This window comes from Oncorhynchus keta, unplaced genomic scaffold, assembly GCF_023373465.1.
Source record: "Oncorhynchus keta strain PuntledgeMale-10-30-2019 unplaced genomic scaffold, Oket_V2 Un_contig_4470_pilon_pilon, whole genome shotgun sequence".
Taxonomy (NCBI): domain Eukaryota; kingdom Metazoa; phylum Chordata; class Actinopteri; order Salmoniformes; family Salmonidae; genus Oncorhynchus; species Oncorhynchus keta.
Window position 1 is genome coordinate 2232 of NW_026287790.1, and position 27150 is coordinate 29381.

Sequence of the window (27150 nt, forward strand, 5' to 3'; positions counted from 1 at the left end):
CTCTGGTGGTTTTTAATGAAAGGGGACTGTTGTCTGTACCTGGCGTCTCCACCCTCTGGTAGTGGTAGGGGTTGACACACACCTCATCCTTCTTGGTGTGGAAGGCGTACTCACAGAGCTCCACGGCCCGCAGCTCGTGGTGGGACTGCAGGTCCGGCCAGCGCCACAGGCGGCAGTAGATGACGTGCGGGAGGCCCTTCCTGTGGGACACCTGTAACCGTCCATCCAGAGACCTGGCAGAGACAGAGAGGTTTGTTTTGTTGTTACTGCTTTGGAGTTATAAGTTCATAAACAGAGAGGTTTGTTTTGCCTAGAGACTAGAGACAGAGAGGTTTGTTTTGTTGTTACTGCTTTGGAGTTATAAGTTCATAAACTGTTTTGCCTAGAGACAGAGAGGTTTGTTTTGTTGTTACTGCTTTGGAGTTATAAGTTCATAAACTGTTTTGCCTGGAGACAGAGAGGTTTGTTTTGTTGTTACTGCTTTGGAGTTATAAGTTCATAAACTGTTTTGCCTAGAGACAGAGGTTTGTTTTGTTGTTACTGCTTTGGGAGTTATAAGTTCATAAACTGTTTTGCCTGGAGACAGAGAGGTTTGTTTTGTTGTTACTGCTTTGGAGTTATAAGTTCATAAACTGTTTTGCCTAGAGACAGAGAGGTTTGTTTTGTTGTTACTGCTTTGGGAGTTATAAGTTCATAAACTGTTTTGCCTAGAGACAGAGAGGTTTGTTTTGTTGTTACTGCTTTGGAGTTATAAGTTCATAAACTGTTTTGCCTAGAGACAGAGAGGTTTGTTTTGTTGTTACTGCTTTGGAGTTATAAGTTCATAAACTGTTTTGCCTAGAGACAGAGAGGTTTGTTTTGTTGTTACTGCTTTGGGAGTTATAAGTTCATAAACTGTTTTGCCTAGAGACAGAGAGGTTTGTTTTGTTGTTACTGCTTTGGGAGTTATAAGTTCATAAACTGTTTTGCCTAGAGACAGAGAGGTTTGTTTTGTTGTTACTGCTTTGGGAGTTATAAGTTCATAAACTGTTTTGCCTTTTGGCACATTGCTTGAATAGTTTGCCGTTCTTGAAAATGGCCAAGCAGGCCAACTCCAAAAAGGTAAGAACACAATCTCACGACTACGAGTGTACAGAGATCACACCCCATACACTGAGTAATAGCAAAAACATTTCACCTTGCGAGCAAAACACTTTAAAGCCCCCCCACCCCCACCCACCTGCAATTATATACATTGGTCCGGAGAGAAGAGTGTGCAATTTTATACACTACATGAAATGTGTTTCCATGGCCGAGCAGCCGCACACAAGTCTAAGATCACCGCGAGCAATGCCAAGTGTCAGCTGGAGTGGTGTATAGCTCACCGCCATTGGACAATGAAGCAATGGAAACACGTTCTCTGGAGTGATGAATACGCTTCACCATCTGGCAGCCCCGACAGACGAATCTGGGTTTGGCGGATGCCAGGAGAACGCTACCTGCACGAATGCAGTGCCAACTGTAAAGTTTGGTGGAGGAGGAATAATGATTTGGGCTAGGCCCATTAGTTCCAGTGAAGGGAAGTCTTAATGCTACAGCATACAATAATATTCCAGACGATTCTATGCTTCCAACTTTGTGGAAGGGCCTTTCCTGTTTCAGCAAGCCCCCGTGCAAAAAGTGAGGTCCATACAGAAATGGTTTGTCGAGATCGGCTTGGAAGAACTTGACTGGCCTGCACAGAGCCCTGACCTCAACCCCATCGGACACCTTTGGGATGAATTGGAACGCTGACTGCGAGCCAGGCCTAATCGCCCCCAATATCAGTGCCCGAACCTCACTAACGCTCGTGGCTGAATGGAAGTAAGTCCCTGCAGCAACGTATCAACAACTAGTGGAAAGCCTTCCTAGAGGAGTGGAGGCTGTTACAGCAGCAAAGGGGGAAAACAACTCCATATTAAATGCCCATGATTTTGGAATGAGATGTTGAACTAGAAGGTTTCCACATACTTTTAGTAATGTAGTACATACAGTTGAAGTCAGAAGTTTATACACACCTTAGCCAAATACATTTAAACTCAGTTTTTCACAATTCCTGACATTTAATCCCAGTAAGAATTCCCTGTCTGAGGTCAGTTAGGATCCACACTTCATTTTAACAATGTGAAATGTCAGAATAATAGAAAGGAGAATGATTTCTTCCATCTTTTATTTCTTTCATCACATTCCCAGTGGGTCATCAGTTTACATACGCTCAATATACTCACTATCAGTTCTCTATATACTACTGTAACCCAGTAACTGGTCTTCTGTGGCCTAGACAGCTTCCCTCAAATATACTCAATTAGTATTTGGTAGCATTGCCTTTAAATTGTTTAACCTGGGTCAAACGTTTCAGGTAGCCTTCCACAAGCTTCCCACAATAAGTTGGGTAAAAATGTTGGCCCATTCCTCCTGACAGAGCTGGTGTAACTGAGTCAGATTTGTAGGCCTCCTTGCTCGCACATGCTTTTTCAGTTCTGCCCAAAATGTTTCTATGGAATTGAGGTCAGGGCTTTGTGATGGCCACTCCAATACCTTGACTTTGTTGTCCTTAAGTCATTTTGCCACAACTTTGGAAGTATGCTTGGGGTCATTGTCCATTTGGAAGACCCATTTGCGACCAAGCTTTAACTTCCTAACTGATGTCTTGAGATGTTGCTTCAATATATCCACATAATTTACCTTCCTCATGATGCCACCTATTTTGTGAAGTGCACCAGTCCCTCCTACAGCATAGCACCCCCACAACATGATGCTGCCACCCCCATGCTTCACGGTTGGGATGGTGTTCTTCGACTTGCAAGCCTCCCCTTTTTCCTCCAAACATAACGATGATCATTATGGACAAACAGTGGACCAGTTGCCCATCTCTGGGCTGACTATATAACATGTATTAAATATGCTCATGTTGCTCTGTCTCATTCTGATGCACCCTGATTTAGGATCCCAGCAGCAGAGGGAGGCTGTCTAGGCCACAGACCACCAGTTACTAGGTTACAGTAGTGACAGGGTTTCTACCCATGGCCATCTGTTGTCAATGAAACATGTAGACCACTGAGCCAGGGTACATGTAGGGGAAAACGCCTGCACTCTTGAATTGAACTGAACAAAAATGATTCCACTATAACCGTGGAAACATTCAAAACATTACCAATGGAATTAAAAATGTTCCTTTATAGAATTTCAGACAGTCAGAAAGACGTCTTCACAGCGTATAAAATCTAACTACACAGCAGTCACACCACAGCTTGTGAATGTTTGGTTTAATATGACCCCTTATTGTCATGGGTCAGAGCTCAGATAAGGGTTTTTAGGTCTAATAATAATAAGTGGCAATGATATCACTAACTCAGAGACAGGAGGTGTAAAAGGAGAAGCTATGCATGGCTTTCAGCTTGTTATTAGTAGGAGAACTTGTGGTGGGGGGTTAGGAAACGTGCAGCCGATTCATCACGACTGAATTTCACCTTGTTTTTCTAACTTCACTATTAATTCTCCGGTTACAATTACATGGTCAAAATCCTGACGTGAATTATTACCATCTTGGTAAAGGGATATCATCCTGCTGACGGTCCAAAGTAATGAGGTCATCAGGTCATTTCAGGTCATTTCAGCCAGCCATGACACCCACCATCAATCGTTTCTGGAGTTAGAAACAAAATGCCATTCCTGAAACATTTTGTTGACATTTTAAAATCGCAGAAAAATTCAGCTAACTGATTGCAACCAAATTGGTCATTTGAATTTATAGGATTTAGATACTATTCAGTAAATATAATACCCAACATCCAATTTGGACCAAACTACTTCTTACAAATGAGTAAGACATGAAGAATCCATTTCTTTTTTCCAAAAAAACACTCAAGGACCCTATGACAATCCAACAACCAGTATACACTATCAGTTCTCTGTATTTGACAAGATGTATGGAGTAGAGGTAGACCGATTAATCGGAATGGCCGATTAATTAGGGCCGATTTCAAGTTTTCATAACAATCTGAAATCGGTATTTTTGGGCGCCGATTTTGAGTTTTTTTTACATTTCTTTTTACACCTTTATTTAACTAGGCAAGTCAGTTAAGAACACATTCTTATTTTCAATGACGGCATAGGAACAGTGGGTTAACTGCCTCGTTCAGGGGCAGAAAGAGATTTTCACCTTGTCAGCTCGGGGGATCCCATCTTGCAACCTTACAGTTAACGAGTCCAACGCAATAACGACCTGCCTCTCTCTCGTTGCACTCCACAAGGAGACTGACTGCCTGTTACGCAAATGCAGTAAGCCAAGGTAAGTTGCTAGCTAGCATTAAACTTATCTTATAAAAAACAATCAATCATAATCACTAGTTAACTACACATGGTTGATGATATTACTAGATATTATCTAGCTTGTCCTGCGTTGCATATAATCTGACTGAGCATACAAGTATCTAAGTATCTGACTGAGCGGTGGTAGGCAGAAGCAGGCGTGTAAAACATTCATTCAAACAGCACATTCGTGCGTTTTGCCAGCAGCTCTTCGTTGTGCGTCAAGCATTGCGCTGTTTATGACTTCAAGCCTATAAACTCCCGAGATGAGGCTGGTGTGATCGAAGTGAAATGGCTGGCTAGTTAGAGCACGCTAATAGCGTTTCAAACTTCACTCGCTCTGAGCCTTGGGGTGGTTGTTTCCCTTGCTCTGCATGGGTAATGCTGCTTCGATGTGGTGGCTGTTGTCGTTGTGTTGCTGGTTCGAGCCCAGGGAGGAGCGAGGAGAGGGACGGAAGCTATACTGTTACACTGGCAATACTAAAGTGCCTATAAGAACATCCAATAGTCAAAGGGATATGAAATACAAATCGTATAGAGGGAAATAGTCTTATAATAACTACAACCTAAAACTTCTTACCTGGGAATATTGAAGACTCATGTTAAAAAGGAACCACCAGCTTTCCTATGTTCTCATGTTCTGAGCTAGGAACTTAAATGTGAGCTTTCTTACATGGCACATATTGCAATTTTACTTCTACAACACTTTGTTTTTGCATTATTTAAACCAAATTGAACATGTTTCATTATTTATTGGAGACTAAAATGATTTTAATTATGCATTATATTAAGTTAAAATATGTGTTCATTGGTCATTATTACAAAAAAAAAATGATATATATATAAATAAATAAAAATATGCCAATTAATAGTTAGCAGCTTTTTTTGGTTCTCCAATAATCTGTATCGGCATGGAAAAATCATAAATCGGTCAACCTCTATTTTTTCCCTGTTAGTTCAATCTGGTCCCCCACTAAGCTCTTTAGAAGCCTGCAGGAGAGTCTCAGGAGTCTAACCAGTGACCTCACCGTACCAACGCTCCATGCTGTAATGTGATTGGAGGAGCCTTCAGTGGTACTCAGCCATACTAAGCGCGTGTGCGTTAGTCTCAGCCAACTACTGTGCCTCCAGAGGGAAAAACATTAATATTTCATAGCAGCTTTTCACTGTCTTGGCATTTTGAGAAAGGGGGGGTTACTAGCAGAATTCCCCTGTGTGTGGTGGTAGAGGACAGGTGTGTGTGTGTGGGGGTGGGGGGGGGGGGATTCAACAATGTTGCCTTAAACCAAACTAAATAATTAATCCATGAAAACGTGTGTGTGTGTGTGTCCCAGCAGAAAATCTATAACATACAGTCCCGAAGTCGCATTGTCACACAGAGCATTCAGTTCTCTATCCTGACGAGCTCTCGGTCCTACTCAAACACATCCTCCGGTTCTTATTAAACAAAAAGTTATTTCACACAGCGCATGGCACAGGGCAAGGTCCCCTTTTATGAGCCCCAATTGGCTGAAAAGGAGTCAGTGGGTTGCTGTTGCCACAGCCCGTAAACGAGCAGCCATTTCCTGGGGCTTTGCACATCAGTGAGTCCTGTGGCCATCATAAAGAATTAAGGTTAATGGGGGGCTGGGTTAGCTCAGCTCACTCTCTAGTGTTCTGTGTGTGTGTGTTTAACTATCCTTGAGGGGACCAGAAGTCCTCACAAGGATAGTAAAACAAGGAAACATTTGGGTAAGTGGGGACATTTTTCCAGTCCACGAGGAAAAATGCTATTTTAGGCTTAGGGGTTACATTTACAGTTCAAATTAGGGTTATAATTAAGGCTATGGGATACAGGTAGGTTTAGGAGTTCGGTATAGTTTTAGGGTTATGGGTTAAAGGTTAGGCTTGGGCGTGGATTTGAGTCAGTGTAGTATTTTCAAAAAGTGTATCAAATACATTCCAATATTCAACTACTAGTTTTTTTAAACATAAAACTAACCACATAACCTTTAGTTATCTGAATAATTGTTTTGAAATGTATTGAAAAGTAATAGAATAGTATTTGAACCCAGGTTTGTTTAGTGTGTGTGTACAGACTGGGCTGAGGTGATGTAACTGCGTCTCAGGCCCATGCTCTACAGTGGGTGTATTCCTTTGGGGTTTAGGCTGGGGGTTGACACTGAACATGGAACAGACAAAAACATGCTATTCACCAAAACTATTACGGTGTGTGGCAAAACCACATTTACAGCAGAACAGTGCAGATACAACTTTGGTAACAGAATAAACCAGGAGAGAGACTTTACCGTAATTTCCAGTAAATGTTTTTAGTTTTATTTACTATGGTAATTGTTAAAAGTAGTCTTTGTGCATAGAATTGTATGGTTTGTTAAACTTTGAAAAATCAATAGTTTTTGTTTGGCATACATTTTAAATTGAAAAATCGGAGTCTCTGTAATTCCTTTACCTTGGAATTGCCCATTCTCATTCCCTGACTCAGCCCTTCACTGGGACCCTCTCGACTCTCGTCACTGCACCCCCGCAACAGCTTTCTGGTCTGGACCAACTCAGGTCCAGGAAACACAAGACACACAGATTCAGACTCCAACAACAGCCAACAACTTCACATACAGCCACCGAGTCACTGTTCAAGACATTTACCACAGCGATAGAAGTGATAGAAGTGAGTGAAACGTTGCCCAGAACAACCCCCAGCCATTCATAACATGCCACCGTCCCCGAGCGACTACCATGTTGTTGGAGGGGCCATACCAGGCCCCAGACGACCTCGCACTCTTCAAATATGCTTTATGAGTATGTGGAGCGCGTTGTGTTTCAAATATGTTCCAGGATGGCAGTAGAGGAATGGCTTTGACCCGGTATGCCCTGGTTCTCAAACACCATTCCTGGATTCCGGTGCCGGTGGGCGAGAACTCTGACAAGACATGAAAGATGGATCGGGTGCTGGGGAATGGAAAACACCAAATGGGTTCAGGAAGGATCCGGAGTCCAAGCCCTCCATGGACCCAGGCCAGCAGAACAGCCAGGCCCTAGCTATGGCTGTGTGACTGTGGCAAGTTACACTGAATGACACTCTCAGCAATCCCGCATTGGACAGGCCATATACAAAAATAATATCATTTCAGTGACAGAAACTGGGTAAACAAGTACATGACCTTCTAGAGTGTATCTGGGGGGAAAAGTAGTGAGAAGCGGTGAGTCACTAGACCTAGCTAATGGAGCATGGTTACTCATGTTTATCCCCAGTCCTGATTCCATTCAGCTAGACCTAGCTAATGGAGCATGGTTACTCATGTTTATCCCCAGTCCTGATTCCATTCAGCTAGACCTAGCTAATGGAGCATGGTTACTCATGTTTATCCCCAGTCCTGATTCCATTCAGCTAGACCTAGCTAATGGAGCATGGTTACTCATGTTTATCCCCAGTCCTGATTCCATTCAGCTAGGCTTATGTTTAGCGATTCCATTTACAGTATAGCTCGGTATACACTCAGATTCCACTTACATGCAACTTCAGCTATCAGAATACGAAGACAGCATTGAAAAGATGGGTCTTTAGGCCAACAAAAGTTGCATTGCCTAGAGTTACTCTAACCGGTTTGCAATCCCTTCAGCTTTGCTTGCTGGCTAGTTACAGAGGTCAGCTGGCTAGACAGCTACAGTAGTTGGCCACTGCCATTAAGTTGTTGTGTTATCAGATGTAGCCTGTTCCACCGTTTGCAGAATGCATTCAGGTATTTGAATAAAGCGTGACAAAGGGAAATCTGTTAACAATGTGGACATTTAAATGTAGGTGTTGAACTGATGTGGAAAAGGTTAGAAGTTGAATTTGCTTTGGGGGAACTGGGTGGAGGGTACTGTGGCTCTCCAACAGAGACTGACCCGGAGCCCCCTCACAACCCTGGAGGAGATGGGAGACCTGCACCCTAAATCCCCCCTGCCTCACCCACATCGCCTGCTGTTGTGTGTGTTGTCTATGTTTGTGTAGTATGGAGAAGAAAGGGCCCAGATTTGTGGGTTAGTACAGCTGCTGCTGCTGGGGTGGAGGGGTTAGGGGTTGTGTGAGTGGGGGTTCTCAGATTTAAGGGGTTGGTGGAGTGTGTGTGAAGGGTGGGTGTGTGTGTGTGCCTCAGATCAGAGATTCCGACTGGCCCAGGCTGAGCTGCACTAATCTGAGGGGGCAAAACAAACACTTTGAAGCACGAACAGTCACACACTGGCTACGGTTCTGTGCTCCAAGCGCCTCTGACACACACAACACACACACACACACACACACACACACACACACACACACACACACACGTGGACCAAGGCCAAAACTTTGGCCACGGAATTCTTCAGCTCACTCAGCACACTGCTACAGTGAGTCAAAGGAAGTTGGACTGGTAGAAAAACATCCACCAGGCTACATCGTTGTACTTATTTAAGATATTTAAATGAATGACAGTTTATTCACTAATAATCCTAATCCTGGTTGGTTTAGCCTATAGGCTATGCTTTGATATAGAATCTAGTTAGACTAAACATTCTATTTCTGCTCCCTCATAATGACTAACTACAGTCGAGCAACACAACAAAGACTACCTTGCCTGTCTCTAATGTCCATAAACTACAGAGACTGATCTACAATAACAGGATGGCCATGTCCTCATACAGAAATATGAGCGGGAGAGCAGGGGAGAGAGCAGGGGGAGAGAGCAGAGGAGAGAGAAGGGAGAGAGAAGGGAGAGAGCAGAGAGAGAAGGGAGAGAGCAGGGGAGAGAGCAGGGGAGAGAGCAGAGAGAGAGAAGGAAGAGGAGAGAGGAGAGAGAGAGAGCAGGGGAGAGAGCAGGGGAGAGAGCAGAGAGAGAGAAGGGAGAGGAGAGAGCAGGACAAAAGGGGGGTAAAGAATGACAGACTGTCTCAATAGATCAGGGCGGCTCAGAGTGTCTGCTGCCCCCCTCCGTCTGTCCCCTGGCCCGACTACTTCCCCTCTCCTCCTCTCCACCCTCCAAGCATTGTGTGCCCCATCATAAAAGCTTGTGGCCAAAGTGTCCAATCTGACTGGAAGCAGTCAGTGGTAACCTGGTAAATGACACTGCATCAGCAAGCAAAACATGGGGGAGGGGCCTAAATGATACCACACACTTCCTGAACTCTACCTTTACAGCTTCCATGTCTGGGGGAAATCCTAAGGGTGTGTGCACCTGCCCTGCCAGTCATTCACCTGCTAGCTAGTTAGATATTTCCTCTCTTCCCCTCAGCTCAAAACAGCAGGCAAACACATCCTGTTTCAGTGAGCACAGCTGGAGTAGAGACAATGTGTGTGTGCCTGCCTGCGTCTGGGGTGGTCTCAACACCAACATCAAACACACGGGGAAAAGGCTACTGTTCGTTCAGCCAAGATGAAATACTAACTGAAAGTTAAATAGGTTCAACCATTAGATAGGCAGGGAGGATCTAGCCTGGACCAAAATACGTTATGCTTCATTTGATTTCAACTGATAAAAGGTATTGCAGACCACCCTGGATGTTGCTTTAGGGCCTTTGCTTAATGCTTAACCTAATATTGCCAAGGAAACACTAGCCTGAGCACAGCAACTAAAAACAAACAGACAAAGGAGAGACAAGCCTGAGCACTGCAACTAAAAACAAACAGACTAGCCTGAGCACTGCAACTAAAACAAACAGACTAGCCTGAGCACTGCAAGTAAAAACAAACAGACTAGCCTGAGCACTGCAACTAAAACAAACAAAACAAACAGACTAGCCTGAGCACTGCAACTAAAACAAACAGACAGGGACACAAGCCTGAGCACTGCAACTAAAAACAAACAGACTAGCCTGAGCACTGGAACTAAAACAAACAGACAGGGACACAAGCCTGAGCACTGCAACTAAAACAAACAGACAGGGACACAAGCCTGAGCACTACTGCAACTAAAAACAAACAGACTAGCCTGAGCACTGCAACTAAAACAGACTAGCCTGAGCACTGCAACTAAAACAAACAGACTAGCCTGAGCACTGCAAGTAAAAACAAACAGACTAGCCTGAGCACTGCAACTAAAACAAACAAAACAAACAGACTAGCCTGAGCACTGCAACTAAAACAAACAGACAGGGACACAAGCCTGAGCACTGCAACTAAAACAAACAGACAGGGACACAAGCCTGAGCACTGCAACTAAAACAAACAGACAGGGACACAAGCCTGAGCACTGCAACTAAAACAAACAGACTAGCCTGAGCACTGCAACTAAAAACAAACAGACTAGCCTGAGCACTGCAACTAAAACAAACAGACAGGGACACAAGCCTGAGCACTGCAACTAAAACAAACAAAACAGACAGACTAGCCTGAGCACTGCAACTAAAACAAACAGACAGGGACACAAGCCTGAGCACTGCAACTAAAACAAACAGACTAGCCTGAGCACTGCAACTAAAAACAAACAGACTAGCCTGAGCACTGCAACTAAAAAACTAACTAAAACAGACACACACTTTCTGGTTTACTCGCTCAACAAAGGCGTTTAATCTCAATCTGTCTGGGACAGACCCCTCAGAGCCATCACAATGTCTCCTCCTCACCCACACCCACACATTTTAAAGCAGGTACCTGAGTCACAGTCCAGACTGTATTGTTCTCTAGTGATGTGATACACACTGGTTCACTGAGAGTTTGTCTGTCTGTGTTGTAATTACCACTGGCTGCTCAACCCTATTGTTTGATTTGTCTGACAGAAAGTGGATACTGCTGTCTGAGACATCTCTCTTTCTGTTCCTTCGGCGTGTGTCTCCGTCTGTGTGTGTGTGTGTGTGTGTGTGTGTGTGTGTGTGTGTGTGTGTGTGTGTGTAGTCTTGGCAGATGGGTACAGAAGGACACAGTGTTGCCTGTCTGCTCTGCCTGGTAGCTCCAGCGTGTACAATCACCGTACCTGTCTGAGACATCTCTTTCTGTTCCTTCGGTGTGTGTCTCCGTGTGTGTCTCCGTGTGTGTGTGTGTGTGTATAGTCTTGGCAGATGGGTACAGAAGGACACAGTGTTGCCTGTCTGCTCTGCCTGGTAGCTCCAGCGTGTACAATCACCGTACCTGTCTGAGACATCTCTTTCTGTTCCTTCGGTGTGTGTGTGTGTGTGTGTGTGTGTGTGTGTGTGTGTGTGTGTGTGTGTGTGTGTGTGTGTGTGTCTCCGTGTGTGTGTGTGTGTGTATAGTCTTGGCAGATGGGTACAGAAGGACACAGTGTTGCCTGTCTGCTCTGCCTGGTAGCTCCAGCGTGTACAATCACCGTACCTGTCTGAGACATCTCTTTCTGTTCCTTCGGTGTGTGTGTCTCCGTGTGTGTGTCTCCGTGTGTGTGTGTCTCCGTGTGTGTGTGTGTGTGTATAGTCTTGGCAGATGGGTACAGAAGGACACAGTGTTGCCTGTCTGCTCTGCCTGGTAGCTCCAGCGTGTACAATCACCGTACCTGTCTGAGACATCTCTTTCTGTTCCTTCGGTGTGTGTCTCCGTGTGTGTGTGTGTGTCTCCGTGTGTGTGTGTGTATAGTCTTGGCAGATGGGTACAGAAGGACACAGTGTTGCCTGTCTGCTCTGCCTGGTAGCTCCAGCGTGTACAATCACCGTACCTGTCTGAGACATCTCTTTCTGTTCCTTCGGTGTGTGTGTGTGTAGTCTTGGCAGATGGGTACAGAAGGACACAGTGTTGCCTGTCTGCTCTGCCTGGTAGCTCCAGCGTGTATCATCACCGTACCTCATCCAGAAGCTGGAGGGTTTTGTGTGACAATTCCCCAGTGGATGTGGGCACCGGGTCATCTGCATTTTTGGCTTGTTGACTGCTTCTGTGTGACCAAGCAGAGGGCATCACGGGTATTGTGCGCGCACGTGTGTGTCAGGTCTGGTCATGGTATTAAGTGTGAGTGCCCCAATCGTGGTCTCCACGCTCCCTCCATGCGCTGAGTGTGTGCGGGGCTTATAGTGTGTGTGTGTGTGTGAGTGTGTGTGAGGCATGGTTAGTCAGCCCAGAGGAATGTGCTGCGGCTGGTTGCTGGGGCCTTGGGGAGGGTGTGGGCTGCTGTTTGGTTAGCAACTGCTGCTCTGTGTGGAGGCGGCAGGAGTTAGGTTGTATTAGTGAGAGAAAGCTCTACTCTGCTTTGCCTTGGCCTGACCACTATCTGTCTGTGGGGGAGAGGAACACTAACTCTTCACACAGACAACAAGCCTGCTTTGTGTCCTATTGGCCACGACTATAACCACGACTTCCACCACAACTACAACCACGACTACCACCATACTGAACAAAAATATTAAACTCAATCATTTCAACCATTTTACTGAATTAGCGTTCATATAAGGAAATCAGTCACTTTAAATACATTGATCTGTATGTCACATTTAAAAATATATATATATATATATATATATCTTTATTTAAAGTCAGTTAAGAACAAATTCTTATTTTCAATGACGGCCTACCAGGGAACAGTGGATTAACTGCCTTGTTCAGGGGCAGAACGACAGATTTTTACCTTGTCAGCTCGGGGATTCGATCTAGCAACCTTTTGGTTACTGGCCCAATACTCTAACCACTAGGCTACCTACCGCCCACATGACTGGGCAGGGGCACAGCCATAGGCCCACCCACTGGGGAGACATGCCCAGATAATCAGAATGAGTTTTTTTTTATTACAGACAGAAATACTCCTCAGTTTCATCAGCTGTCCGGGTGGATGATGGATCCTCATAGGCCACATCTGTCAGGTGGATGATGGATCCTGATAGGCCACATCTGTCAGGTGGATGATGGATCCTGATAGGCCACATCTGTCAGGGTGGATGATGGATCCTGATAGGCCACATCTGTCAGGTGGATGATGGATCCTGATAGGCCACATCTGTCAGGTGGATGATGGATCCTGATAGGCCACATCTGTCAGGTGGATGATGGATCCTGATAGGCCACATCTGTCAGGTGGATGATGGATCCTGATAGGCCACATCTGTCAGGTGGATGATGGATCCTGATAGGCCACATCTGTCAGGTGGATGATGGATCCTGATAGGCCACATCTGTCAGGTGGATGATGGATCCTGATAGGCCACATCTGTCAGGTGGATGATGGATCCTGATAGGCCACATCTGTCAGGTGGATGATGGATCCTGATAGGCCACATCTGTCAGGTGGATGATGGATCCTGATAGGCCACATCTGTCAGGTGGATGATGGATCCTGATAGGCCACATCTGTCAGGTGGATGATGGATCCTGATAGGCCACATCTGTCAGGTGGATGATGGATCCTGATAGGCCACATCTGTCAGGTAGATGATGGATCCTGATAGGCCACATCTGTCAGGTGGATGGATTATGGATGGATTATCTTGGCAAAGAAGAAATGCTCACTAACACGGATGTAAAACAAATGTGTACAGAATCTGAGAGAAATAAGCTTTTTGAGCGTATGGTGAATTTCTGGGATATTTTATTTCAGCTCATAAAACCAACACTTTACATGTTGTGTTTATATATATTCATCAGTACTTTCCATGTTGTGTTTTTATATATATATTCATCAGTACTTTACATGTTGTGTTTATATATATATATATTCATCAGTCTTTCAGTATATATATTCACAGTACTTTACATGTTGTGTTTATATATATATATATTCATCAGTACTTTACATGTTGTGTTTTATATATATATATATTCATCAGTACTTTACATGTTGTGAATTTATAGAAATAATTTTCAGTATATATATATATATTCATCAGTACTTTACATGTTGTGTTTATATATATATATATATTCATCAGTACTTTACATGTTGTGTTTTATATATATATATTCATCAGTACTTTACATGTTGTGTTTATATATATATTCATCAGTACTTTCCATGTTGTGTTTATATATATTCATCAGTACTTTCCATGTTGTGTTTATATATATTCATCAGTACTTTCCATGTTGTGTTTATATATATTCATCAGTACTTTCCATGTTGTGTTTATATATATTCATCAGTACTTTACATGTTGTGTTTATATATATTCATCAGTACTTTACATGTTGTGTTTATATATATTCATCAGTACTTTACATGTTGTGTTTATATATATTCATCAGTACTTTACATGTTGTGTTTATATATATTCATCAGTACTTTACATGTTGTGTTTATATATATTTATCAGTACTTTACATGTGTTTATATATATTTATCAGTACTTTACATGTGTGCGCCAAGATTACTGTTCATTTTTAGATTTTAATTCGTAAATCGGTTAGTTTTTAGACCTGATTTGCTTTAGTTTGGTTTTTAAATATTTTATATTATTTAGTGTTAGGGACAGAAAGCATGCTGGGAGGCTAGGAGACATGTGTTGTATAGTGATTTTGGAGGATGTCCCTTCTTGCAATGAGGGCGGGCAGTTCAAATGATAACGCCAAGCTCAATGTGACTTATATAGTGGAGTGAAACTGACGCCCATGCTGACGACAATCCAATGCTTTTCAACTTGTCTCAGAGGCTGCGGATCCCGTGTCCCCCAGAGCAGAAGACCCTGGGTTTATTTACGTCAACATTATGCCCACATTGCTGTGGTCACTCTCCCTTCACATTTCTCACTGTCAAACCGTGAAGGATAATTCTTCAACTTTTACCGGTGAAATGTCCACGCAGCATCTGCATATTAACCATGTGATCTCAATCACTTTCATGGGAATATTCATTCAGATCAACTTGAGCTATACAGTGTCTTTTTGAATGAGGTACAGTGAGCACATTTTGGAGCAGCTTGTGTTAAAAACAGGTAGGCTTTGCTGCAGTTTAAGTTTCAATCAAAGCACATATTTTGCCTAGTGGCACACTTGAGTTTTGGCCACATCCTGAAATATAAGAAATGAGGTGGTGTTTGTCTTACAGTAACTTTATACTATGCAGTTATATTTGGCAGGGGTGGCAGGTAGCGTTGGGCCAGTAACCGAAAAGTCACTGGTTCGAACACCGGAGCCAACAAGGTGAAAAATCTGTCGCTGTGCCCTTGAGCCAGGTAATGAATCCTAATTGCTCCGAGGGTGCTGTACAACGTTGACCCAGGCCGTGACCCCATTCCCTGTGGGTTTTTTCAGGGGGAGTTGGGATATGGTGACCGTGACCCCATTCCCTATGGGTGTTTCTCAGGGGGAGTTGGGATATGGTGACCGTGACCCCATTCCCTGTGGGTTTTTTCAGAGGGAGTTGGGATATGGTGACCGTGACCCCATTCCCTGTGGGTGTTTCTCAGGGGAGTTGGGATATGGTGACCGTGACCCCATTCCCTGTGGGTGTTTCTCAGGGGAGTTGGGATATGGTGACCGTGACCCCATTCCCTGTGGGTGTTTCTCAGGGGAGTTGGGATATGGTGACCGTGACCCCATTCCCTGTGGGTGTTTCTCAGGGGAGTTGGGATATGGTGACCGTGACCCCATTCCCTGTGGGTGTTTCTCAGGGGAGTTGGGATATGGTGACCGTGATCCCATTCCCTGTGGGTGTTTCTCAGGGGAGTTGGGATATGGTGACCGTGACCCCATTCCCTGTGGGTGTTTCTCAGGGGGAGTTGGGATATGGTGACCGTGACCCCATTCCCTGTGGGTGTTTCTCAGGGGAGTTGGGATATGGTGACCGTGACCCCATTCCCTGTGGGTGTTTCTCAGGGGGAGTTGGGATATGGTGACCGTGACCCCATTCCCTGTGGGTGTTTCTCAGGGGGAGTTGGGATATGCCAGAAACACATCTCCAAAACACACTTGTGTGTAACAGGACAAATATAACCCACAAATAGTACCATTTTTATTCATTTCTGTTATGAAGAATACTATCACTATGGGACCTGGCAGACATTGATCTCACATCATTAAAGGAGCACCATTCACCAGAGCAGCCTGTTCTCTACGAGGAGAGACGGTGTTAAGTAGAGTACCGCACATGAGCAGAAACTTTGGGACCTTTAGCGTTCAGAGTCCCGGAATGGCCAATTTCAAGTTTCCATAACAGCCGGAAATCGGTATTTTTAGGCGCCGATTTGCCGATTTTTTTTACACCTTTATTTAATCTTTATTTAACTAAGCAAGTCAGTTAAGAACACATTCTTATTTTCAATGACGGCCTGGGAACAGTGGGTTAACTGCCTTGTTCAGGGGCAGAACGACAGATTTTCACCTTGTCAGCTCGGGGGATCCAATCTTGCAACCTTAACGAGTCCAACGCAATAACGACCTGCCTCTTTCTCGTTGCACTCCACAAGGAGGCTGCCTGTTATGTGAATGCAGTAAAGCCAAGGTAAGTTGCTAGCTAGCATTAAACTTATCTTATAAAAAACAATCAATCATAATCACTAGTTAACTACACATGGTTGATGATATTGAGCATACTGAGCATACAAGTATCTGACTGAGCGGTGGTAGGCAGAAGCAGGCGTGAAAACATGAATTCAAACAGCACTTTTGTGCGTTTTGCCAGCAGCTCTTTGTTGTGCATCAAGCATTGCGCTGTTTATGACTTCAAGCCTATCAACTCCCGAGATGAGGCTGGTGTAACCGAAGTGAAATGGCTAGCTAGTTAGCGCGCGCTAATTGTCGTTGTGTTACTGGTTCGAGCCCAGGGAGGAGCGAGGAGAGGGACGGAGGCTATACTGTTACACTGGCAGTACTAAAGTGCCTATAAGAACATCCAATAGTCAAAGGTATATGAAATACAAATGGTATAGAGGGAAATAGTCCTATAATTCCTATAATAACTACAACCTAAAACTTCTTACCTGGGAATATTGAAGACTCATGTTAAAATGAACCACCAGCTTTCATATGTTCTCATGTTCTGAGCAAGGAACTGAAACGTTAGCTTTCTTACATGGCACATATTTTACGTGGAAAATATTGCACTTTTACTTTCTTCTCCAACACTTTGTTTTTGCATTATTTAAACCAAATTGAACAGGTTTCATTATTTACTTGAGGCTAAATTGATTTTATTGATGTATTATATTATGTTAAAATAAGTGTTCATTCAGTATTGTTGTAATTGTCATTATTACAAATAAATAAATAAAAATCGGCCGATTAATCAGTATCGGCTTTTATGGTCCTCCAATAATCGGTATTGAAAAATCATAATCGGTCGACCTCTAGTGTGTGTACATAGTTGAGATTTCACTGTAGGTCACTTCGGTGGTATAATGCATTCTCAAATATTTTCTAAATCGCAACTAGGCCAGTTTATTTCATCATGACATGCTTTATCTAATAGACACCATCACCCACGCTTCTATTGCTGTACAACAGCACTATAGACCACTTGTGGTGGGGGACACCAATCTGTTAATTATTTTGTTATCAGCTCAAGTTCCTCCCTCTGTTCTTCCTGCTTCCTGCTTCCGTTTCTCTCTCCCCACTTCCTCTCCCTTAGTGTTGTCACAATACCAGAATTTTGACTTCCATACCAGGTTAAGAAACAATACTCAACACTCTTTACCAGAACAATACCACAGTAAATAAATTAGGCATATTAGCCACAGAATGGCCCTTAATCCAGACACAAACTGAGGGACTGTCTTTCTCCTGCTCAAACATGCTGCCGTGTGAGTCGGTGGCACCAGCCTGCAGCCCTGCAGTCAAAGGGACGTGTGTGTACAAGACAGACTGCTGCTCCCGGGCCCTGGCCCCGAACCAAGAGTGAGAGAGACAATTCTGTGCCGTCTGTTACAGTTCTGCTCTCTCAGCTCTGCTCCACAGTAAAGGCCTTCAGTTTGGGACGGGTCAAGAGGGAAGACCAGTTAAAATACAGTCAACTCATTAAACTAATTGACAATTGCTCCTAATTTTCAAATAGGATTGTCCATTCCATTCTATTTTAATGTATTGACAGCCGCTGAGATGGAATTGACTCTGCAAGTGTCTTCCTCCTAATCCTTCAAACTGTTGATTTTATTTATTTTTTATTTAACCTTTCTTTAAATAGGCAATTCAGTTAAGAACAAATTCTTATTTACAATGACGACCTAGCAGGGAACAGTGGGTTAACTGCCTTGTTCAGGGGCAGAATGACAGATTTTTACCTTGTCGAGGGGCTACCTGCTGGTTACTGGCCCAACGCTCTAACCAAGGCTACTTTGGTTACTGACCCAATGCTCTAACCACTAGGCTACCTGCTGGTTACAGGCCCAACGCTCTAACCACTAGGCTACCTGCTGGTTACTGGCCCAACGCTCTAACCACTAGGCTACCTTACCTGCTGGTTACGCCCAACGTTCTAACCACTAGGCTACCTTACCTGCTGGTTACCGGCCCAACGCTCTAACCACTAGGCTACCTTACCTGCTGGTTACTGGCCCAACGTTCTAACCACTAGGCTACCTGCTGGTTACTGGCCCAACGCTCTAACCACTAGGCTACCTGCTGGTTACAGGCCCAACGCTCTAACCACTAGGCTACCTGCTGGTTACTGGCTCAACGCTCTAACCACTAGGCTACCTGCTGGTTACAGGCCCAACGCTCTAACCACTAGGCTACCTGCTGGTTACTGGCACAACGCTCTAACCACTAGGCCACCCTACCTGCTGGTTACTGGCCCAACGCTCTTACCACTAGGCTACCTTACCTGCTGGTTACTGGCCCAACGCTCTAACCACTAGGCTACCTTACCTGCTGGTTACTGGCCCAATGCTCTAACCACTAGGCTACCTTACCTGCTGGTTACTGGCCCAACGCTCTAACCACTAGGCTTACCTGCTGGTTACTGGCCCAACGCTCTAACCACTAGGCTACCTTACCTGCTGGTTACTGGCCCAATGCTCTAACCACTAGGCTACCTACCTGCTGGATACTGGCCCAATGCTCTAACCACTAGGCTACCCTACCTGCTGGTTACTGGCCCAATGCTCTAACCACTAGGCTACCTTACCTGCTGGTTACTACGCTCTAACCACGAGGCTACCTTACCTGCTGGTTACTGGCCCAACGCTCTAACCACTAGGCTACCTGCTGGTTACTGGCCCAATGCTCTAACCACTAGGCTACCTGCTGGTTACAGGCCCAACGCTCTAACCACTAGGCTACCTGCTGGTTACAGGCCCAACACTCTAACCACGAGGCTACCTGCTGGTTACTGGCCCAACGCTCTAACCACTAGGCTACCTGCTGGTTACTGGCCCAATGCTCTAACCACTAGGCTACCTGCTGGTTACTGGCCCAACGCTCTAACCACTAGGCTACCTTACCTGCTGGTTACAGGCCCAACGCTCTAACCACTAGGCTACCTTACCTGCTGGTTACTGGCCCAACGCTCTAACCACTAGGCTACCTTACCTGCTGGTTACTGGCCCAACGCTCTAACCACTAGGCTACCTTACCTGCTGGTTACTGGCCCAACGCTCTAACCACTAGGCTACCTTACCTGCTGGTTACTGGCCCAACGCTCTAACCACTAGGCTACCTGCTGGTTACTGGCCCAATGCTCTAACCACTAGGCTACCTGCTGGTTACTGGCCCAATGCTCTAACCACTAGGCTACCTGCTGGTTACTGGCCCAATGCTCTAACCACTAGGCTACCTGCTGGTTACTGGCCCAATGCTCTAACCACTAGGCTACCTGCCGGTTACTGGCCCAATGCTCTAACCACTAGGCTACCTGCTGGTTACTGGCCCAACGCTCTAACCACTAGGCTACCTGCTGGTTACTGGCCCAACGCTCTAACCACTAGGCTACCTGCTGGTTACTGGCCCAACGCTCTAACCACTAGGCTACCTGCTGGTTACTGGCCCAATGCTCTAACCATTAGGCTACCTGCTGGTTACTGGCCCAACGCTCTAACCACTAGGCTACCTTACCTGCTGGTTACTGGCCCAACGTTCTAACCACTAGGCTACCTGCTCGTTACCGGCCCAACGCTCTAACCACTAGGCTACCTTACCTGCTGGTTACAGGCCCAACGCTCTAACCACTAGGCTACCTTACCTGCTGGTTACTGGCCCAACGCTCTAACCACTAGGCTACCTTACCTGCCGGTTACTGGCCCAATGCTCTAACCACTAGGCTACCTACCTGCTGGTTACTGGCCCAATGCTCTAACCACTAGGCTACTACCTGCTGGATACTGGCCCAACGCTCTAACCACTAGGCTACCTGCTGGTTACTGGCCCAACGCTCTAACCACTAGGCTACCTTACCTGCTGGTTACTGGCCCAACGCTCTAACCACTAGGCTTACCTGCTGGTTACTGGCCCAACGCTCTAACCACAGGCTACCTTACCTGCTGGTTACTGGCCCAATGCTCTAACCACTAGGCTACCTGCTGGTTACTGGCCCAACGCTCTAACCACGAGGCTACCTGCTGGTTACTGGCCCAATGCTCGAACCACGAGGCTACCTGCTGGTTACTGGCCCAATGCTCTAACCACTAGGCTACCTGCCGGTTACTGGCCCATTGCTCTAACCACTAGGCTACCTGCCGGTTACTGGCCCAATGCTCTAACCACTAGGCTACCTGCCGGTTACTGGCCCAATGCTCTAACCACTAGGCTACCTGCCGGTTACTGGCCCAACGCTCTAACCACTAGGCTACCTGCCGGTTACTGGCCCAATGCTCTAACCACTAGGCTACCTGCCGGTTACTGGCCCAATGCAAAAATCTAACCAATAGGCTACATCTGGTTACTGGCCCAATGCTCTAACCACTAAGGCTATGGCTGTTACTGGCCCAATGCTCTAACCACTGGGCTACCTGCTGGTTACTGGCCCAATGCTCTAACCACTAGGCTACCTGCTGGTTACTGGCCCAATCTCTAACCAATAGGCTACCTGCTGGTTACTGGCCCAATGCTCTAACCACTGGGCTACCTGCTGGTACACTGGCCCATTCTCTAACCACTAGGCTACCTGCCGACTCGTAATTGTTGATGCAAAAATCGAACATAATAAAAACATCCAAATCAGGCAGTTTAAACTAAGGATGGCTGTTTGTTTTCAATGGGCTGCATCTCAATACAATGGGCTGCATCTCAATACAATGGGCTGCATCTCAATACAATGGGCTGCATCTCAATACAATGGGCTGCATCTCAATACAATGGGCTGCATCTCAATACAATGGGCTGCATCTCAATACAATGGGCTGCATCTCAATACAACGGGCTGCATCTCAATACAACGGGCTGCATCTCAATACAACGGGCTGCATCTCAATACAATGGGCTGCATCTCAATACAATGGGCTGCATCTCAATACAATGGGCTGCATCTCAATACAATGGGCTGCATCTCAATACAATGGGCTGCATCTCAATACAATGGGCTGCATCTCAATACAATGGGCTGCATCCTCAGCCTTCCACATCTGTGGTGGAAACTGGCAAAGCTGCAGTGCCGTTTGTCAGACCAGGGGATAGTCCTAAAAAAATTGGGACTTCTCACGAAACGTTTGTAGCGAGCGTAAAGTTTGACCTAATTACTGATATGATCACTACGGCGAGCTCTCACCAACACCATGGTGTGCTCCGTTTGCTCTTAGACCCCCACAAGCTACGGACTCATCTGAGGTCGGTACCGTCGATGTGCCAACCTCTGTCTGTAGCGTCTGGACCGTTTGAGATTTATTCACCTTTATTTAACCAGGTAGGCTAGTTGAGAACACCTTTATTTAACCAGGTAGGCTAGTTGAGAACAAGTTCTCATTTACAACTGCGACCTGGCCAAGATAAAGCATTGCAGTGTGAACAGACAACACAGAGTTACACATGGAGTAAACAATAAACAGATACAAACTAATATGACCCCACTACGGAAAGGGGAGACTCCCATGAAAACGATAGTGTTGTCCCATTTTGCTTGAGGAAGGCCACACCTAGCCTACAGTTCACTAAAGCACATTTAAAAGGACAGGGAGAGAACACTAGTCTTCTCCCCACTCAAACAGAGCAGGCTCCGTCACTTAACAGCCGCCTCCACTGGCTCTGAGAAAGTCACTCTAAAATGACTTGACAGATGTGAGAATGTTTGTTTTAGGCGGAAGTGGGCCTCTAAGCAGGCCTCACATACCGAAGTTCCTGCCAGTGCCATCAGCATTGCTCAGGCGAGAGAGTGTGAGCCATCACAAAGCCATAAGTACACACTGCAGAATGACTAAGACATGAATTTGGCCCAGAGCCTTAGTTTCTCAGAACTACCCATTATTTAAAAAAAAAAAAAAAAAAGTGACTGTCCAAAACCACAAAAGTGTAGAGGCGCCGAGAAGCATGCCGAGCAATAGCTTTGCACCACAAAATAAGACAAACTCTGGGTAGAAACTGCCATTTGTTGCGCAACATTTTAGAAAAAGAAAATGTAACAGGAAATAAGACGACTGGTTTCCAAACAAACAAATCATTATTTCGATGGTTTTGTATTCAGACAATCAGGAGGGAAAAAATAATAATGAGGCCTAAAACCTCTATGACCCGCCATGACCCACTAGGCCAGCTATAGGCTAGAATTCTCTCTGATTACACAGCTTCTTAGAGGAGAGGAGATTGCTGCTGTTATTGCCAGGTAGCTATAGGCTAGAATTCTCTGATTACACAGCTTCTTAGAGGAGATTGCTGCTGAGCCAGCTATAGGCTAGAATTCTCTCTGATTACTAGCTTCTTAGGAGATTGCTGCTGTTAGGCCAGCTATAGGCTAGAATTCTCTCTGATTACACAGCTTCTTAGAGGAGATTGCTGCTGTTAGGCCAGCTATAGGCTAGAAGGAGAGGTGATTGCTGCTGTTAGGCAGCTATAGGCTAGAATTCTCTGATTACACAGCTTCTTAGAGGAGATTGCTGCTGTTAGGCCAGCTATAGGCTAGAATTCTCTCTGATTACATAGCTTCTTAGAGGAGATTGCTGCTGTTAGGCCAGCTATAGGCTAGAATTCTCTCTGATTACACAGCTTCTTAGAGGAGATTGCTGCTGTTAGGCCAGCTATAGGCTAGAATTCTCTCTGATTACACAGCTTCTTAGAGGAGATTGCTGCTGTTAGGCCAGCTATAGGCTAGAATTCTCTGATTACACAGCTTCTTAGAGGAGATTGCTGCTGTTAGGCCAGCTATAGGCTAGAATTCTCTGATTACACAGCTTCTTAGAGGAGATTGCTGCTGTTAGGCCAGCTATAGGCTAGAATTCTCTCTGATTACACAGCTTCTTAGAGGAGATTGCTGCTGTTAGCCAGCTATAGGCTAGAATTCTCTCTGATTACATAGCTTCTTAGAGGAGATTGCTGCTGTTAGGCCAGCTATAGGCTAGAATTCTCTCTGATTACATAGCTTCTTAGAGGAGATTGCTGCTGTTAGGCCAGCTATAGGCTAGAATTCTCTCTGATTACACAGCTTCTTAGAGGAGATTGCTGCTGTTAAACCCATTTGAAATGTTATCTAACAACTCAGGGCCTCTAAATCCACACCGGGCACTGAGGCTTTAGTGTTTAACACAGCTCCTGTTTCAATATGAAATAATTGTGCTTCATTTAGATCAGGTCAGTTGCTCAACTTCCTCAGGTTTAGGATTTGGGGTCTCGATCTGGTAGGTCGGTTGCGCAACTTCCTCAGGTTTAGGATTTGGGGTCTCGATCTGGTAGGTCGGTTGCTCAATTTCCTCAGGTTTAGGATTTGGGGTCGAGATCAGTGAGTACCTTGATCTGATGTGTTACTGGGGAATCCCATGTATAGACTTCCCTTAATGGACCTATCTATGGATTTCATATCAGAAGGATCCAAAACATCATAAATATATTGATTCTTGGCCAATCTGGCATGAACTGCCCTACTCTAAAAACAGAAATCCTAAATGGGTAATAACCATTGTTATTGTTCACAGTCAATTATTCAAAGTATGCCTATTTAGTGGGAGTTCAATTCTCAATTGAATGTAACAATATGACAACATTTTACAGACATTTTTTAATTATCATTTGTCAACTCGGGTCTCCCCACAAACACCTGTCCTATAGGCTACACGTGTTACCGTTCCATACAAGTCCACCACCATCAGCTCTATCAAGCCAGCTGTGACTCAGTGAAATCCAGAGCACAGTGCAGAGAGTCTGGTGAGTTACTGTAGCTTAGCTAGCTCATCAGCTGTGAGGATAGTAATGATGAGGCGCTGGGGAATTCATGTGTTAGTCAGAGAGCTCCCCCATGACCACCTCGACAGGCCTGAGCAAGCAGCTGCTGTCAGCTCCACCACATGGGGAATAAATAGGAACAGACCTCCCGGGCAATGTGGGCCCGTTATTCAGGGGCAGGAAGTCCCCCCTAAGCACTGCTCCTGGATCAGATTTCCCCATTCCAGTCCCAGCATTGACTATATGACACTGGTCTGTGACAAGGGCTTTTGCACTACAGCCAGGGTATTAGGGAGATATTAGCGTATTATACTTCCGGGCCGGATATCTTCAGTGCTACAAGCCTGGCTAAGAGGATATTCAATTGACTGAAGAATGCACAACACTTGTGGTGGTCAAACAAGAATGTGGGAGTGTCTGATTATCTAAATATATCCAACTTCAGCCCACACCACCGCCCCAGCAGCTTGCTAACCAACAGTCCATGTCAGACAAAAGTGGAGATGAGATTTTGAAGGCTGATCCATTGATTAACTGCTGGAATTTATGGAACAACATGAACGTTTCAGCCAATCACAGGTCTGCTTTGTTGTGAGGTTCTGAAACACCAACAGTGACAGCAGTAGGGTCACAGAAGTTACCCAAACGTAAGCATTACATACTAGTGTGGCTGCAAATAAACCAAACATCGATACCGTATACTGAAGGATATGAAAGCTCTCTTGTACAATAAACACAGATGAGTTTACAAACAACACATTGACTGAGCTGATAAGGAGGTGTAAGTAGAAGCTAGCTTTTCAGCATTACAGTGACATGACAAGCTTACAAGGATGCAGCTGGAGAACTAGGCTAGGCCTAATTGATGTGTTTTTTAAGGAGAGTACGTTCGGTTATTACTGTGTAATGATTGAAATCTGTCAAGACAGCAGTGGATGTATTGCACTGCATGGCGAAAACGATGATTCAGCCTCGCCTACGCACCATCCTAGTAGAAAGCGCCCCAGATTAAGGCCAAATTATATAACTTCGTCACCCATTTGTGTTTAGAATTGAACAGCTGTCTATTCCACTATGCAGATTCGCCTCGTTTCCTGCATCATAAATATATCTACCGAGGGTAGTGGGTAGTTTGCCAGCCAGGACAGTGAACTAGAATTCGTTGTGCAACAAAAGTGGCATGCAATGATTATTGTTGAAAAGAAAACACGGGCAACCCTCAAAACATTCAACACTCGCTAGCTAGCTACAGTTGCTACCTAGCTATGTTTACTGTACTGTGATTGCTGATGCAGACAAGAGGCAGCTCACTGTATAACTTTGCTCAGTTAGCTAGCTGGCTAGTTACCTACCCATGGTTTGTGCAGGATGCCCAAAAGCCAAACTATTATTGAATGAGAAATATTCAATGGCTACAATATCAAATTGTTTGCGAGGAAGAGAAAGCTACAACTGGAAAGTCCAACCTAACTACCTAGACAGATTTGTGTTTGAAAACTGTCACATTCAATCGATTCCATTTCTTGCGCAAACATTGCAATGTATGTTTCTAGTCGCCTACCTTGGTATAGTAATACATTTCGTGTTGATATTCTGTGTCGTGATGGCTTTTTCCAATTCATCCAGTTGCCCTGTTTTCTTCAACTTCTTCACCAGGCTTTTCACAGCTTTTTCACACCATTTCTCCTCTTGTCCGTTCTGTTCGCCTTTTTTCCAACCCAAAAGCCTTTTCACAATGGGGGGAGTAAAAGGCAGAATTGACATCTTGAGGTCAGTAAAGTCCTTCCAGTACTGTGGTCCTTGGTTTCGCAAAATACAAATGTAAATATTTTGTAAAACTATCCAAAGGACAAAATGAAGTGGGCGCTTGAACAACGACTTTGTTAAATGTACACATATGCTGCACAAACAAAGTTCATTTGTAGCTACCAATTTTAGCGCACAGACTGGCTCAGCGATTACCGCACCACTCCACCACTACACTGTTGCACACGATTCAAATCAGTAACACTCCCGCGGCGAAACGTAGTTCGCTCTAGTCGATTCGAAATGCATTCTTCATCCTCGCCTAAATTAAAGCCGTAGGTGAAAACCAAAGAACATTCGTCATTTTGGACTAAGGATTTTGAATGAAAAAATATATATGTAATATGGCCTCCTCTCCTACACGCGTTGGTATACGTGTGATTATCAACGAAGTTTGGCCAAGTTCATAGTCATCCGCCGTCGTAGGCTCCGTCTGAAGTCTAAAAAATCTGCTTCAAATGTAAACGCAGGACGACTACCCTCCGTAGACTCCCCATTCAGACTGCAAAGTAGATCTGTGAAAGCCCGTAGGCTGCAGCTGACCAAAATGTGCTGCATCTGCATTGCACGGGCCCTGCTTTCGCCCGGGCCTGCCCCACCGGCCCTGCCCCACCGGCTCGGTCCCAGTCCCTGGTCCCAACCCATACCAATTGCCAAGAGTTGTGATAAAAACTCCACATAACGCTCAAGTCTGACACATTATGTAACATTCCACAATGCATGCAGCACCAACACTTAATAAAACATAGAGGCCTATAGAAGATCACAAGGTTCCTTTCATCAATGAGAACTGACTTTGTACACAGCAACCTTGTGCATATTGCATAAAGTGTGTAATCTCTGCTCATTATTAGAAAAAATAACATAAACCATATTTGATTCCAGAACTCAGGAGAGGCTGTGCTCTT

General features: G+C 45.0%; 1 protein-coding gene across 1 annotated transcript; it reads right to left on the bottom strand.

The window, feature by feature from the left end:
* LOC127924704 (mothers against decapentaplegic homolog 3-like) lies at positions 1-26427 on the bottom strand (the record flags this gene model as incomplete). Its single annotated transcript, XM_052509409.1, has 2 exons — positions 25998-26427; positions 1-233 (listed from the first exon to the last, which is right to left on the bottom strand). Coding segments are annotated over exons 1-2 (436 nt in total), but the record flags the coding sequence as incomplete, so codon positions are not given.
* Positions 26428-27150: the final 723 nt, after the last annotated feature.